The following is a 17,065-nucleotide window of genomic DNA, read 5'->3' as shown; positions in this document are numbered from 1 at the left end:
TCAAGGGATATTATACCCTTCATTTTCCTAAGTATTAATTTGATTATTAGATGTGGAATATTGGTTTAGTTCTGAGCAATACATGGTAGAGAAACTTTGATAAATCTGACTGAGACTGGCCAAAATAGTGAAGAGTCTAAAAATTTTTAGATCTTTTGAGACTCAGCATATATTTATTGATTCTATGTTATGTTAATAACTTAACCAGCTTAATGGCAGTTTCTCACTTGAAATTTATGGCACTTATTATCCACTAGGAGGCCCAGTGCACAAAATGTGTGCACTTGGGGGTTTGGTCTCTCAGCTTGGCCTGCACCCTCTCGCAGTCCATGAACCCTCAGGGGATGTTCAACTGATGGGGGGGCGGGCGCCAGGCCTTAAGGCGGTCAGACATCCTTAGTGCTGCCGCTGAGGTGGGAGAGGCTCCCGCCACCACCGTTGTGCTCACCAGTCATGAGCCTGGCTTCTGGCTGAGTAGTGCTCCCCTGTGGGAGCATGTTGACCTCCAGGGGGCAGCTCCTGCGTTGAGCGTCTGCCCCTGGTGGTCAGTGCGCATCATAGGGACCGGTTCTTCCACTGTTCAGTCTATTTGCATATTAGCCTTTTATTATATAGGACTGTAAGTCCTTTTGCATGGGTTGTGTAATTGAATTATATAGAAGTTTAAATGCTTGGCATTATACTCCTTACTAGTTAAGTAAACTTGGGCAAGTAGCTTAGTAATCTCTCTTTAAGTCTTGGTTTCCTTCCTCGTCAGTAAAGTGGAGTTATAGCCCTCCCTCAGCGTGTGCTGGCTTGTAGTAGCTCTCTCATTGGAACTGCAGTGGTGAAAGTGAAGAAGATGGCCATCATCTGTGCTAGCTGTTCTCAACTAGGGATGTTCTTGCCCTCCAGGGGACATTTGGTAGTTTCTGGTTGTCACAAGTGGTATCTGGGGAAGGTCTTTGGTACTGGTGTCTATTGAGTAGAGGCCAGGGGTGCTGTTAAACTCACTACAATGCATAGGACAGTCTACACCCAGTGCAACAAAAAATTACCTGGCCCAAGATGTTAATAGTGCCAAGAGTTGGGAATCCCTGATCTATGTGTAATATCTTCCCAACTAGGTTATATAACATATATATGGTCTGTCTCCAGGGTAAACTATTTTTTAAGTTTTATTGTTTATTGCCATAGAATCTAATTTTAATTTTGCATATTGTTGCAAATAATTAGATATATGTTGATTGTTAATTGCAGTTTGATATCACATTACAAGGTGGGTATACTTATCAAAGTTTATCAATTGAACTTTTCTACATAAAATTCTATTTAGTTAAGAGGATAACTCAATATTTTTTAAAGATATATTTTTATTAACTTCAGACAGAAGGGAGAGGGAGCAAAACATCAATGATGAAAGGAATCATTGATCAGTTGCCTCCTGCATGTGCATTTCCTATTCCCCACTCCCCCAGGGATGGAGCCCAAAACCCAGGTATGTGCCCAGAATCAAACCTACTGGTTCATAGGTCAAAGTTCAACCATACCAGCCGGGCAACATAACTCAAAATTTAAAGGAGACCCTTCAAGTGGAATTTTAGGTCATATATTCATAATAAAATATTTCAGATTTTCCCTAAATGTGGACCAAAATGTAGACCATCCATCAGAATTTTGCTATTAAGCTAAAGTAATTAAAAACCATATTGCTAGATATCTTACCTAATCAGTTACCTTTTTTACTGAGGACTTTAAAAAAAATCTTAAAGAGTACAGTGTAGTAAAAAGTCACAGATGTCACTTTACCTCATTAGTTCAGACAAATCTCTGCAGCCATCTGTTTGCATATCATAAACACTGTTTTTAAGAGCCATTTTGGGAAACTATGTTTTAGAATCCAAAAGTCAAATTGATTCCTTTTGCCTGAAATACATTGAATTGTAATAAAAGTTTTTTAGAAATAATAAATCATGGTTCAAAAATAAAATTGCTTGGGTATACCCAATACAGATTGTTCAGAGATTTGGGTTCCTCCCCACCCAAGAATCAGTTATTTCCAAAAGTGGATTCAAACATTGTAGTTTCCTTAACAGGGAGGTATAATGAATCTGATTATTTTTTTATGAAATCTTTTGAGATAAGCACTTTCGTACTTGGAAATTCACTATTTTTGTCACTGCATGTAACTGTTTTTGGATCTCAGATTATTTATACCCTTTCTTTGCTCTACCAGTTTTGTGGTAATTATAACCAAAAGTACTGAACTGTGACTATGCTTTGTGAATATATTTCTGCAATGTGAAAGATATTCTTTAATTTATTAGTTTTAAAGTCCAAACTTTGATAATTTTACACTGGTGAAGTATACCTGCTTGATGGATAAAATATAGACATATATATCTGAATATTTTTTCAAGAAATTAGTAAAAGTATTTTATTTTTATTTCAGTTATGGGCATTAAAACTCTTTAAGTATTGTGTTACATGTGTATCAATGCTAACTGTTTTGAAGGCAGAATGTTGAGTGTACCATTTACAATTATATTGCTGCCCTGGCCAAGTGGTTCAGTTGGTTGGAGAATCGTCCTGTGTGGTAATGGGTTTGATTCCCAGTCAGAGCATATACCTAGGTTGAGGGTTCGATCCCTAATCTGGGAGTGTACAGAAGGCAACCATCAATGTTTCTCTCTCTTTAGTTCTCTTTCTCTCTAAAAATCAATTTAAAAACATGGGTTAGGATTTAAAATAACTAAAAATACAATTGCATTGCTCTCTTATGTAGTTCCAGCTCAACCAAGATAAAATGAATTTTTCCACACTGAGAAACATCCAGGGTCTATTTGCTCCACTAAAACTGCAAATGGAATTCAAGGCAGTGCAACAGGTGAGTGTATGTGTGTCAGTTATGTATGCATCCCACGTGTGTGTTGATACTGATTGGAATTACTCTTCTATTTTAATAACAGCTGTATAAACCTGACCTTCTCCCCTACAATCTATTCTACTTTCCCCCTTTTAGGACATGACCTCGAATCCTGTTTTATATAGAAAAGAAAACCAAAAATCATTAAATGGAAAACTTCTTCAAATTATGGGCTCAGTGTCTGAAAATTTAATAACTGCATCCACTTTCATGTTTTTTCTTTTGGAGGGTTGAATTTGAGATGCCTGTGGGACTATCCAAGTGGATCTATCAAGTAGGCATTTTTGTAGATACCTCAGTACACCAGTTGCTTAGGAGTAAGATCCTTAGAAATGGCCTTCTGAGAATGTAAGAACTGTCCTCCACGTTCTGGAATTGTCATGTCACACTACCTCAGGGACTTCCTTTTTCGTGGATACTTTCCATAGTTGATTATTTCCAGCCTCTCTCTGCTTGCTGGAGCACAGCAGCTTTTACATATATTTGAACCTCTGTCTTTTAAAACAATGCACAAATTGTATCAATCTCAAATTCCTTTATAGCAACTTGTCTCTGACTAAGTATGCTTTTGCAAGTTGAGCTTTAAAAAGTTGTCTACATAGCTCTGGCCAGTGTGGATCAGTGGTTGAGTGTCAGTTATGAACCAGGTGGTCACAGTTTGATTCCTGGCCAGGACACATGCCTGGTTGCTGGCTCTATCCCTGGTGGGGGCATGCAGAAAGCAGCTGATCAGTGATTCTCTCTCATTATTGATGTTTCTATCTCTCCTCCCTTTCTGTCTGAAATCAGTAAAGATATATATATATACTTTTAAAGTTGCCTACATTGCTACATATGCTCCTATTCACTCAGTCCATGATTCTCTGGCTCTCACACCACAGAAACTTCGTGAGCAGTGGGCATTGTTATGCCTTCTGGCCTTGGCTTTAGCACACTGTTCTTTCCTGATGTTCTCCTCTGAAGCCTCATTCTTAGCTGTTGCTATAGAAATTCCTTTTATTTATTTGGTTCCTGAAATACCAGTTTTGTTAGTACCCATTTCTGGCCCTTTCCTCATCTTATTTCCCGTCTGTTTCTATGATTTTAGTTATCATTGAGCTGTAAACCTATAGGCTTCTCCAGTTGGGAATCCCACAGGCACTTCAAATTTCACTCAAGTACAGAATAACTCATTGTTTCTCGTATACTTTTTATCGTATACAAAGAGATTTTCCCTAAGGTAGAAATTGGAACATTAGCCTTGATTATGTCACCTAGCACTTACCTGCCACCCCCACCCTCCAACATCCAGTCAGTTACCTCTTTTTACCATTGCGGCTGTGTGGGGTCTGACCCTGACTATGCTTCATCAGGATTATGGCAACACCCACTCCTGCTACTTACCACTCCACATTCTAGCCAGAATAGTCTTTGTGAAACATAAATCTGATCATGTCGCTCCCCTCACTTTGCCCTAAAAGTGGGTAAAACCCACTTCCTTAATGTGGCTCTGGTCATGAATTGCCTTCTCCTTGCTCTTCACCATGCTCTATCCATCGACTGCTCAGTTACTGCAAGTATCTTGCCTGATTTTGTGCTTTCTCCTTTGGCTTTTGCACATGTTCTTTCTGCTACTGTGGATTCCTTTCTCTCACCTGGCTAAAATTGTGTCTTTTTCAATATATTCTATTAATGCCATCACTAAGTCATTCTGAAAGCTGTTTTAGAATTTTTTTTCAAGGATAAAGCTCTAAAAGAGCATTTATGGCTTCACATCAGAATAACCAGGATGTCACTCTTGGCTCCACCACCTACTAGTCTTGAGAACTTAAGTATCAATACTTTAGAGACCCTTTTGAACCTTAAGTCGTGTGTTTGATTTTAATGTGAAATAGAGTTAGCAGTGAGAACAGTTTGGAGTTATTTTGCAGATCAAATGACATACATGCTTTTGCACAAAATTTTAAAAATATTTTTATGCTCCTACTACTCAGATCCCAGCTACATATTGCTCATGTTTTGGGCCTAAGCTTTTAATGCCATTTGGTCCAAAAATCTTTGTTCAGGATTTTAGCTCTTGTGGCCTGATCCCTATATTATTGCAGTTCTTGCTTGTCAGGATATATAATTACTGCCTGCTCATCCCTGCTTTTGATGCTTTCTCAGGGTTATATCCCTGGTCAAATTGTACCTACCATCCCCCTTACTGTCTGGTTTAATTTATAGGCTTCATTTCTGTTTCTTCCTCTTCTTTTTATATCCCTCACCACACTATTTTTTTTTATAGTTTTGATAAGCTAGAGAAATTATTCCATATCACAAAGAAATAACTATAGGCCATTAGTAATTAAAAAGATTTTTAGTCTGCGTATGTTTCTTTTTGTTTTCTTTTGTTTTTAATTTATCTTTATTGTTGAAAGTATTACCTTTGTATTTTTTTCCCGCATTAATTCCCTCAACCCTTAACCCTGCATATATTTTTCTTTGGTGGAAAAAAATATTAACTATCTCCTTATATTCTGAAGTTATTACTTTAAAATACTAGTATTATTTAGTCACTGACCATCTATTACTTTTTTGGTATTCTTTTGGCAAAATCCAAAATTGTCTGCATTGATTCAAATTATAACTGCCAGACAATTGACGAAGAACAGAAAAATGGAAAATTTGGTTTGGCTACAATTCAGGGGTCTTTAAACTACGGCCCGTGGGCCACATGCGGCCCGCAGAGGAGTCTGATCCTGCCCGCCAGGTTTTTTGGGCAGTGAGCGCAGCCGAGGTGTTACAGTAGGAATTAGTAGTTCATATAGTCCGGCCCTCCAGCTCTCTGAGGGACCGTGATCTGGCCCCCACTTTAAAAAGTTTGAGGACCCCTGGGCTACATTAAGGTTTGTTGAGAACAGCTATACTACAAGTTTGAGAGGGAGATGGTGTAATCCTATTTCACAGATAAGGAAACAGGTTGAGACAGATGAGGTAACTTTTGCAAAGCCCTAGGATTGGTGAGTAGTTAGTCATAATTGGAATCCAGATCTCTCTGATTCCACGCCTGGACTTTCTCCACTGTACTTAGGTACACGAATGTGGTATACTTACTTAACACTTGAAAAACTAGATAACACTCATTCAAAACTGTATTGTGTCTTTTAAAGGCCCCACAAATGAGTTTGATCTACCTTTCTGATTATCACTACTGTTTGAAAGGGTCATAACTTACCTTTCTACTATGAGCAATACAGAACGTACAAAATGAAGTAATCAGTTTACTAAATAAAATAATGCTGACCCTAAGTTGGAATTTCTTCAGAAATTTGATCATCTTACCTTTATTAGAAACTAGATAAAGTGTTAGGCTCTGGGATTTGGCATTTCATCAGATGGTATATGCTGTGATTGTCATGAACAGAAAGAAGCAAAGCCCCAAATATGTGCAAACCAGACAGTATTATAAAAGTACAATTTCAGTGTCTACATATTTTGAGAAATTTTTAAAACTGGGTTTGGTTCTAAAATATGAGTGGTTTATTTTCCTCCATACTGGTTAAATTAACACTTAGTTTTGTGGATTTTATAAATAAAGAATGAAAAACATAAAATTAGATTATACATTCCCCCCACCTTCTTTTTTTTTTCTCTAATCTTGCCCTTTCATACTTTTCCCAAAGGTTCAGCGTCTTCCATTTCTTCCAAGCTCAAACTTTTCACTGGATATTTTGAGGGGTAATGATGAGACTATTGGATTTGAAGATATTCTTAATGGTAAGCAACTTTTTCTAGAACCCAATAATGTGCAAGGCAGCAGCAGCAAACAAAACCCAGCATTCTTGTCCTAGTTAGTTACTGCAGTAATATACAATTTAATGGTAATAATTGTTTTTTAACTGGTTTTAAAAGTGAACATTTTTTGTGGAGTTCTGAGGCTATGTCATTCACTCATTTCCTCTCCTGAGGATGAAGTCTAATATATGAATCTAATACAATATACTTAAGATAATATAAACAATATTGTTGTTTCAGTGTTCTCGTTTGTGGGCTATGACTAGGTTTTTTTGTTGTTGTTGTTTTGTTTTTTAATTGATTTTTTACAGAGAGGAAGGGAGAGAGATAGAGAGCCAGAAACGTCGATGAGAGAGAAACATCGACCAGCTGCCTCTTGCACACCCCCTACTGGGGATGTGTCCACAACCAACGTACATGCCCTTGACCGGAATCGAACCCGGGACCTTTCAGTCCGCAGGCCGATGCTCTGTCCACTGAGCCAAACCAGTTTCGGCTATGACTAGTTTTTAAAACAACTAAAAAAATAAAAGTTTTCTTTAAAGAATATCTGCTGCCCCCCAAATAATTGTTTCGCTTTTATAGATGGTGAGTAGAAAAGAAGACTCTATCATCTTTAACAAAATTCCCTGCATAATTGTATTAGTAAGAGATACATAACTTTTCAGTAAGAACAAAACATGCATCCTTTATTAATTATAGCATCCTCTATTTTTTTTCTGGTTCTGAGGAAGGTAAATATAATTCTGTCTAGTATTGCTACTCCTCACCATGCTTCAGCAATTCAGGAGAAACACAAAACCCAGCAGGATTAAATTATACTAGTTTTGCTTGACTGCTGATGTCCGGGAAGGAAGTGCTGTGGACACGAAAGAAGTCCAGTGAACCTCCTCTTTGAGAATCTCCCCTGAGGGAGCGTTTTAAATGATGGGCCAGGAACTCCTAAGCTTTTACATTGAATTTGAACCTCATTTAAAATTAGTAGGTGATAGTTCGTCTATATATTCTTATCTTTTAACTAGTTAAAGTGCATTCATATAAAAGTCAGCTTCTGTGATTCTGTGTAAAGAAGGAGTGGAGTTTACTGAGCATTTATTCAGCAGTCAAATATGTGTGTCAGGCTCTTGGCGAGGCTCTGAATACAGTGGTAAAAAAAACATCTATTTTCTAATGAGGGAGGTAAACATTAGACAAGACACAAACTTGTGATTACATTCTAGGAATAAAAAGGATAGGGATAGAGTTGTTTAATTTTATTTTTTATGGTAGAAGAGGCAGGCACCTCTGCGAATATGACATATAAGTTGATTCCTAAAAGTTATTTCATCTATAAGGAGAGGAAAGAATATGTCAGAGAGAAGAAGCAGTTATGCTCAGGGTCTTCTACTTGAGAACAGCTGAAATACGCTGAAGGGTTTAAAATGCTTATCCTACTTACAAGATAACAAGCCTGCCATAGTTGGCAGAAGCAAGACTCTTAGAGACAAAGGATAATTGATCACAGCAGCAGCAGTAGCCAGAGTATCACCTTTTCTGTTGGTGTCCCGAGCCCCAGTTCCCACAGGGCAGCGAGAAGAGGGTCAGATGATGCCTGCATAGATTGTGTATTTTGTTACAGGAAGAGGAACCCACCCCAGGTCAGGGCACCTGAATCTTTGTAATAGGCAACCAGCCTGCCTGTTGTATACTCCAGGGGAGACCCGATCTGTGTTCTGAGGCTGTTTACTTTAGAAATAGCCTTGTAAAGATCTGCCTCCAAGACTTAAGAATCATGAGAGATCTATAGAGAATTGTCTCCCAATGCACATATGAATATGTTAACCAGGTCCATGTGGCTGGAATGTTTTGAGAAGGGTAGAGAGTGGAATAAGGTGAGTTTGAAAAGCTAGTAGGAGCCAGAGCTTTGTAGAGGTATATTGAGAATGCAGTGGAAAGCCATTGAATTCTTTTAATCAGTGATGTGATGTAATTTCACATTTAAAAAGTTTACTATCTTGTGGACATGTTTTTGTATTCATCCTGCATCTTTCTAAGGTAGATATGAGCTGGAAAGATCCCCTAACTAGGTAGGTGATTTTTGTCAGGATGAGACCTCTGCATGGCACTTTGGGTAATTTCCCCTTTGTGGGAACTGTGACTGCACAATATGGCAGTTTATGGCTTTACCCTAGGACCTTGCCTCTGCTGTTCCTTCTGCTTAGAATATCGCCACCCCCTCATTTTCAGATCCCAGTGTAAATGTTACAGCTCTGGTGAGGCCTTCCTTGACTATCCAGTCTAAAGTCGTCCCCATTCACTCTGTCACCTCACTTTAATTCTTTGCACAGCAATTATCTGGTATTTTTCTTCTTTCTTGTTTCAACTTAAATACAAACCTATGAGAGCTGGGGCCTTTGAAGTGTTTAATCCCCAGTAAGTGTTGCAAGCTCTTGCTCATCACATTCTCTTCATCAGCTGTCCCAGGAGGAATTTTTATGTCTATTACGAGGGAGTGGTTTGTTAATCTGAACTCTGAGGACTGTTAAACCCAGTGGAAATCTGGGTATTTATCCAGTATATGTTTTGTAATGTGTTGGAGGCGATGAGGGCATTGCTCACTCATCTGTGAAGTTCTTGGCCAAGAACAATCTGTACATTTTACAAGGAAGGGAAGGGCATGTGAGGAGGGCAAGAGAAGTAAAATATGGACTCTTCCTTAATGCTGAAAGGGCCTTCCATTCAGTGCAGACCCTCACTGTAAGAAAAGTAACAGTGAGCCAGAGGCTCAGTCCTGCCCAGTCTCACAGCGAGCTCATGGCATAGCAGGCACTGGAAACACAGGCCAGTGCCTTTCTCACATGGTATGCTGTCTCCTGAGCAAGTTATTTACTTAACAGGTACATATTTTATTAAAGTCAAAAGCTTAAAACAGAGTTTATAGGAAATTGTAGTAATCTAAATGAATATATTGTTTGCTTATAAATTTAAAACAATATGGCCCAAACTCAGGCCCTCCATAATTACCCATTTTTCTCCCTCTGTTTACCTGCTGTTAGTAGTGTATGTCCTCCTGCGTATCTTCATACAAACACATCATCAGAAAATATTTGGCATTGTTTATTTTTTAACATTGGCATAATACTGAGTGTCTTACAGTATACATCTATTGATGTGTGCTTCTGTTTTTCCCATTAACACAAAGCAGGACTACAGCAAGTATCTTTGCTTATTCTTTCTATTCATGTACAAACATTTAAGTTAAGATTTTGAATATCTGTTATATATCTAGCAGTTTATTAGTAATTGCAGCAGTTTTAGTTGTTCCTTTTGTTGAGTGACAAGTGTGGAGAATCAAGATTAGATTGCTGAATTGATACAGTCTGCATAATCTCCAGTCTCTTAGGAGACTCATTGAGGAACATCCAAATTGATCAGTAACTCTTGGTAATCACTATTTTAATGTGAATGGATACTTACATTTACAAACTGATTTTACTGTTTTGGAGGGTTTATTCTGTTTCTGTTTCTGTTTCTATTCTTATGTTGAGTAAGAGGTAAAAAAGAAAATAGTCTTTATTTGTTCCTAGGAAGCTTGCTTTTTATATTAATTTTAACAGATCTTTTATGCACATTATGAATGTTAAAATTTTTGTCTGACTCATCCATAAAAACAAGAGAGTGAAAATTGTTATGATTCTCTCGCTTTAGAATTCTAATTTATGATTGTGTGTATGTTTGTGCATGCAACAGAGCACAAAACAATAGAGAAAATGTTTTTGCAATTTAGATTAAGAGATTACCTCATCTCTTAATTAGAACTTGTTCCTAGACTCCTAGAGGCATCTGGAAAGCCAAAGGAGTTCTTGGCTTCTTTACAGTCAGTCCCTCCCCACTCTTGGCCCCAGATAACACTGCTGGTCTGTTTTCTGTCTCTTGAGATTAGTTTCACTGGTTCTAGATTTTCATGTGAAGGTAATCATTTAATTTATCTTGTTTTCAGCATCTTTAATATGTTTCTGTTTGTTTTCAGATCCATCACAAAGTGAACTGATGGGAGAACCACACTTGATGGTGGAATATAAACTTGGTTTACTGTAACGCACTGAGCTGACCATGGAAATGGAGAGGCTACATCTTGTTTATAGTCATCTTTTTGCTATGATTTTATGTATACAACATTAAAAATACTGACACCTGAGAATTGTTGCCTACATAGTATCATCATTGGAAATTATTTGTGTCTTTGGTTTACGTTCATGTGACAGTTGAAGGCACTAGAGATGATTTTAAAACTCCTGAATTATATTGAAAAAACCTGTATCTTTAAAAAATTGTTGCTAATGAATATTATAAAACTGACAACAGATTCCAGTTTAACCTGTTTCCTAGGCATTTCATAAATTGAATTTTGAATAACCATTATCAGTATTTGAGTCCTTAGTCTTCATAGCCCTTTCAGAGTATACATGTACAACTGATTTTAGTGATAACACTTCAAATTAAGTACAAAATCAGATAGGTATATTTTACCTTGTTTCCATACCCATTAGTACCCATAAGAGTAATATTTGCACCATAGCTGGCTTGGCTTTAGTCGGCCTGCAGTTCCATTCCAATCAAGGTTATATGCCTGGGTTCTGGGCTCGATCCCCAGTAGGGGGTATGCATGATGATTGATGATTTTTTCTATTAGCCAATTGATGATTCTCTCTCATTGTTGATATTTCTATCTCCCTCTTCCTTCCTCTCTGAAATCAATAAAAAAAATATATATTTTTTTAAAAAGAATATCTGTGCCTGACCAGCATGGCTCAATGGTTGAGGTCGACCTATGAGCCCTAATGTCATGGATTAATTCTCAGTCAGGGCACATGTCCTGCTGCAGGCTCCATCCCCAGTGTAGAGCATGGGGGAGGCAGCGGATCAGTGATTCTCATCATTGATGTTTCTATAAAATCAATAAAAACATTTAAAAAAGGAATATTTGCTTTATTGAAGGTACTTTAGAATTGTAGCTGTCATTGGATTCTCTAAGATTGAAAAGTAAGTTCAGTGGTTTTGATTTTAGTTTTTGTTTTTAAAATGAAAAACTAAAGCAACCAGCAGATGTCAGTTAAAGTGTACTGCATAGATTTATATATCACAAGATCTTAAAAAGAGTGGAACATTCATGTATATACGCATACTATATTTCTTGAACAAATTGCATTATAATTACTTAAAAATCTTCACTATGGTTTTTAAAAGGTATTCTCTGTGAACTTGGTGTACAAAAATTTTGAAATTTAATTAGTAATGGATCATCCCTCACTAATCAAAAAACATGTATTTGGTAAGTTAATATCAAAAGTACATAACATACAACTCAACAAAAAAAACAATGACCCAATTGAAAAATGGGCAAAGGATCTGAATAGAAATTTTTTCAACAAAAATATACAGATGGCCAACTGGCACATGAAAAGATACTCAATATCACTAATTAGAGAAATTCAGATCAAAACCACAATGAGGTATTCACCTTCCTCACATTTTTAGGCATTCTTGTGTTCTCAGAAACATCTATTGAATAAGTCATTGATTTGCCACTGAAGACAATATTGCCCCTTCCCTCCAGGGGCAGGGGACATTTGAAAACGCTTGGGAAATACTTTTGGTTGTCACTATTTGGTTGCTACTGGCATATAGTGAGTAGGGGCCAGGGATGGTGCTAAACATCTTACAACATATGGCCATATACTGTAAAGAATTGAAAGTACTAAAGGAAGATGATGTAAAATATTCCTAATTTATATTGAAACAACCCTCTATGTCTTTAAAAAAAAAAAAAAAAAAAAAGTTAATACTGAACATTACATAACGGTACCTCCAGGGTTAGCCCCTGCAACCAAGAATCATTTGGTTCAAATTTCAGTAGTGTCAAGATTGACAAACCTTTAAATAAACCAAGTGACACATTTCTGATGGTTGAGATTAAGTTTAAAAACAATTTTTCCAACAATATTTGCCAACACATTTTACACTTAAGTTAGAGAAAATATAGAGAAATGAAGGTTTGCTAATTGATTGTTTCTAGATATATTACCTTTCAACAAACTAGATGTCCCTTAGTTCTAGGAATAGTAGGTACCTTTCCTGACCAGTAGAGGGTACTATGAAATTAATGATAGTTTAAAAGGAAAAGCTAATGCTTTTAAACACGGAAATTAAGAATCATGATTAGTGTTTACTTTCTGCTTTCTTTTCACCTTACCGGTGATCCTCATCCTTGGATGTAAGTAAAATCACCTGGGAATCTTATGAAGAAATGTTGGTGTCATGGTCAGAAATTCTAATAGGACTACTCTGAAATAGGTCCCAGGAAGTACTTTTGAAAAGCTCTCCAGGGTTGAGAAAATTTGATTTATATACTTTTATTTGCTTTTTTTGCATTTATGTTAGTAACATTCTTTAGCATCAGTTAATTCTTCTGGTGTACCTCAGCATTGAAAAGTTTGCTGATATTTCTTAATGTCTGCGATCTGCAGTGTTCATTTTGGGTTATTGGGGAACCATGTGGATTTTTGCTTTGATTTTGGCAAGGCTTACTTTTGGAGAGACGGATTGATTTTAATTCAAAGACTTAGATTACTCTTATAATTTCGTTGTTGTTGTTGGTATTACTTAGAACTCTTGCAAAACATGAACCACGTATTTTCACCAATTTTATTTAGATAATTTTCTAATCTACAGGAGTTGGGTAATTATTCAGGTTCCTTTGAAAGAATCAGTTGCAAATTTCTAGAGTTACTTGCCTAGGTGCCAACTCTTCAATTAGGCTTTGTTTTTGTTTTGTTTTATCCTTTTTTAAATTCTATGATTTCATTGATGAACTAGAGGCCCAGTGCATGGATTGGTGCACTGATGGGGTCCTTCAGCCTGGCTTGCACCCTGTCTCAATCTGGGACCTGTTGGAGGATGTAGTAGTATGATGAACAGCAGGTGGCCAGGGAGGAGCCCGAGCTGGGCCTGGGGCCACTCCCACTCATCCCGGCCTCACTTGTCAATGCCACTGCTCAGTAGCACTGCTGTGGAGGCGGAAAAGGCTTGTGCCACAGTAGCTGTGATTGCCAACCCTGAGCCCAGTGTCTGGCACCTGTCAGCTGAGTGGCACTCATTCTGTGGGAGCACACTGACCACCAGGGGCAGCTCCTGCAATGAGCGTTTGCCCCCTGGTGGTCAGTGTGTGTCATAGCAACCTGTCATTTAGAGACCCCGGTGCAGGGGGGAGGGGAGAATTAGGGGCGAGGAGGGGGTGGTAATGTCCCTCAGCCTGGCCTGAATCCTCTCCAATCTGGGACCCCTCTCACAATCTAGGATTGCTGGCTCCTAACCACTCATCTGCCTGATTGTCCCTAATCACTCTGCCTGCCAGCCTGATAATCCCCTAACTACTCCCCTGCTGATCCAATCACCCCCAACTGCCCTCCTCTGCTGGCCTCTTTGCCCCCAACTGCCCTTCCCTGCCGGCCATCTTCTGGTGGCCATCTTGTGAGGGCATTGCGCGAGGGCACAAGGACTACTTAGGCTTTAATAGTATAGACACTGGTATATGGATTAGTATTTTGCTTGTCTTTGTTTTGCTTGTAGAATACTAATCTTTGGATTCAAGAGGAACTTTATAGGTTGGTGGTTGATTAAAATTCATTTTATTATCACTACCATGACAAAATTCATAATAAAGTAGAAATGGACCTAAAGATGCAACCTAATATGATATTAAGCCTTTTAATCTATATCCTATCTAATAAAGAGAGAATATGCTAATTGACCATCACTTCATCACAAAGATGGCTGTACCCACAACTGAGGGGCCTTAAGGAGCCTTAACGAGCAATCAGCAGAGATCTGAGGCTACGCCCTCCCCCACCTGGCAGGGCTTGGCAGAGAACAGGCTGGGGGTCCTCAGGCTGCACCTCCCCACCTCAGTGTCAGGCCAGGAGACCTGAGGCCATGGCCCCATCCGGTGGGGCCTGATGGGGGAGCCTCAAGGTGCACTTCCTGTCCTGGTGCTGGGCTAGGAGACCTCAGGCTGCTCCCTCCTCCCGCAGCACCAGTCTGGGGGACCTCAGGCTGTGCCCCCTATGAGGTGGGGCTTGATGGGAAACTTCAGGCTGCGCCCCGACCCCAGCACCTGGCCAGGGGACCTCAGACCTCAGCCCCCACCCAGCGAAGCTTGACAGGGGACCTCAGGCCACACCCCGTACCCCAGCTCCAGGCCAGAGGACCTGAGGCTGTGCCTCCCCCCCTGCTTAGTGGGGCTTGACAGGGGATCTCAGGCTGTATTCCCCACCTGGTGGGGCTTGACGAAAGACCTCAAGGCATGCCCCCCCACAACCCAGTCTGGGCTGGAGGACCTCAGGCTATGCCCACTGCCTGCCAGGGCTTGGAAAGGGTGGGACTGGCTGGGTCTGGATCTAGCCCAATGGTGGGGGGTGGGGGGAGGCCTGGCCGGGTCTGGGTCTCACATGATTTTGAGGTGCATGTGGGTAGGTGGGGATTTGACTCTGAGTCCTGTTGTGAGCCCCAGACTCTGACAGGAGGAAGGTTTTCATATACATTTTACTAATTTTCTTTCATCTCTGACACTTCTATTATAGAAAAAGGTCCAAATGCAATATTAAATTACTTCCTCTAACCCAAGATGGCGGTGTAGGTAAACACATCTAAACTGCAGCCATGCACAACAATTTCAAAACCACTAAAAGACAAAACGTTTATCACCCAGAGCCATGGGAGGGCTGGCTGAGTGGAAGTTCTACAACCAGACAGAAAGAGAGGGGAGCATTCAGTGCACAAACGCTGAAAAACTGAGGTACGGGTGCGTACGATACGGGCTAGCGGCAGATCCCGGCTGCCGACGGGCATTGCTTTCTTCAACCCAAAGGGGAGACATGCAAGACCCAACCAAACTCCTACAGGGAGAAGTGGGACTGTCTGCCATCAGGTTAGAAAGTGAGGGTGGCTGGCTTGTAGAGCTGCTCAGAGGAATAAATATTTGCTGTGCGGGGCACGGTTGGAGGCACAGGATGGTTCACTGATAACCATTGCTGTTTGCCACGCCCTAGCCTAGTGATGACCTGAGACTCTGCCCTGCACAATCTACAAACACACCCAAGCTCCAAGCAGCGGCTTTTGCATATGAATGGCCTTCACTATCACTGCTAACTTGCAAACCAGTTCAGACAGCTCCATAATTTACAAATTCGAAGCAAGGAGGAGAGGACTGTAGTTCTTTCTGTAGCTCCTGTAGGGCGACCTCAGCTAGTAGCTGACCTTCACCTCATTGGAGATCCAGAAGCCAGTGTACCTAGTGATCAGTGTGAGACACAGATTTCAACTCCTCACATCTATAACTGACACATTCAAGAGGCAGACTCAGTGAGCACCAAAGCCGCACTGAAACAAGTCCTGCAACATAAGCATGTCTCCAGTACAGCAGTTCTTCCATTATTAAACACAGAGGGTCCCCACAGCCAATTGGCCTGAAGGACAATTCCTCTCAGGGTACCAATGCAATCAAGGCTTAACTACACCAAGACTTTGCACTCAGCCCACAAAAGGGTGTACCAAGACTGTTCACCTTGGGTCATTGGGGAGACTGAGCTACTGGCCCCTGTGGGTCACCTACCACACAAAGCTGCTCCATCAACACAGGGAAGCAGCCAAAATGCGGAGACACAGAGGCATGTCACAAAAGGGGCAATGGAGGAAAGCAAACTACGGGACTACATGGAGTTCAGGACCACATTTATAAGGTTACTCAAGAATCTTCTAAAAACTGCTGAGAAACTTGATGAGCCCTTCAAGAACATTAATGAGAATGCAAAAAAAAAAAAAAAAAAAAAAAAAAAAAAGGAAAAGGACCAGTCAGAAATTAAGAATACACTGTCTGAAATAAAGAATTTACAGAAACTCAACTATAGATCAATGTACCCCAAGAATCAAACCAAAAATCTGAAATATGAGGAAACAAAAAACACCCAACCAGAAAAACAAAAAGAAAAAAGGATCCAAAAATATGAAGATAGTATAAGGAGCCTCTGGGACAACTTTAAGCGTACCAACATCCGAATTTTTGGGGGTGCCAGAAGAAGAGAGAGAGCAAAATATTGAAAATCTATTTGAAGAAATAATGACAGAAAACTTTCCCCACCTGGTGAAAGAAATAGACTTACAAGTTCAGGAAGCACACAGAACCTCAAAACAAGAGGAATTCAAAGAATACCACATCAAGACACATCATAATTAAAATTCCAAGAGCAAAGGACAAAAAGAGAATCTTGAAAGCAGCAAGAGAAAAACAGTTAGTTACCTCCAAGGGAGTACCCATACGAATGTCAGCTGATTTCTCAACAGAAGCTATGCAGGCCAGAAGGGAGTGGC

At 39.6% G+C, this 17,065-nt stretch overlaps 1 protein-coding gene across 2 annotated transcripts in view; it reads left to right on the top strand.

The window, feature by feature from the left end:
• POMP (proteasome maturation protein) overlaps positions 1–10,841 on the top strand; it is a 391,736-nt gene extending 380,895 nt beyond the window's left edge. For both annotated transcript variants that reach the window (XM_084878699.1, XM_084878698.1), the window contains exons 4-6: positions 2,765–2,866; positions 6,550–6,643; positions 10,671–10,841. In XM_084878699.1, coding sequence (XP_084734825.1) covers positions 2,765–2,866; positions 6,550–6,643; positions 10,671–10,738 — 264 coding nt within the window. In that variant the 3' untranslated portion in view covers positions 10,739–10,841. The remainder of the gene's footprint in view (positions 1–2,764; positions 2,867–6,549; positions 6,644–10,670) is intronic.
• The last annotated feature ends 6,224 nt before the right edge of the window (positions 10,842–17,065 follow it).

The sequence above is a fragment of the Pipistrellus hanaki genome (assembly GCF_964339955.1).
Source record: "Pipistrellus hanaki genome assembly, chromosome: 3".
Lineage (NCBI taxonomy): Eukaryota > Metazoa > Chordata > Mammalia > Chiroptera > Vespertilionidae > Pipistrellus > Pipistrellus hanaki.
The sequence above is the reverse complement of the archived record's forward strand: the minus strand, read 5'-3'. Positions and strand labels throughout refer to the sequence as shown.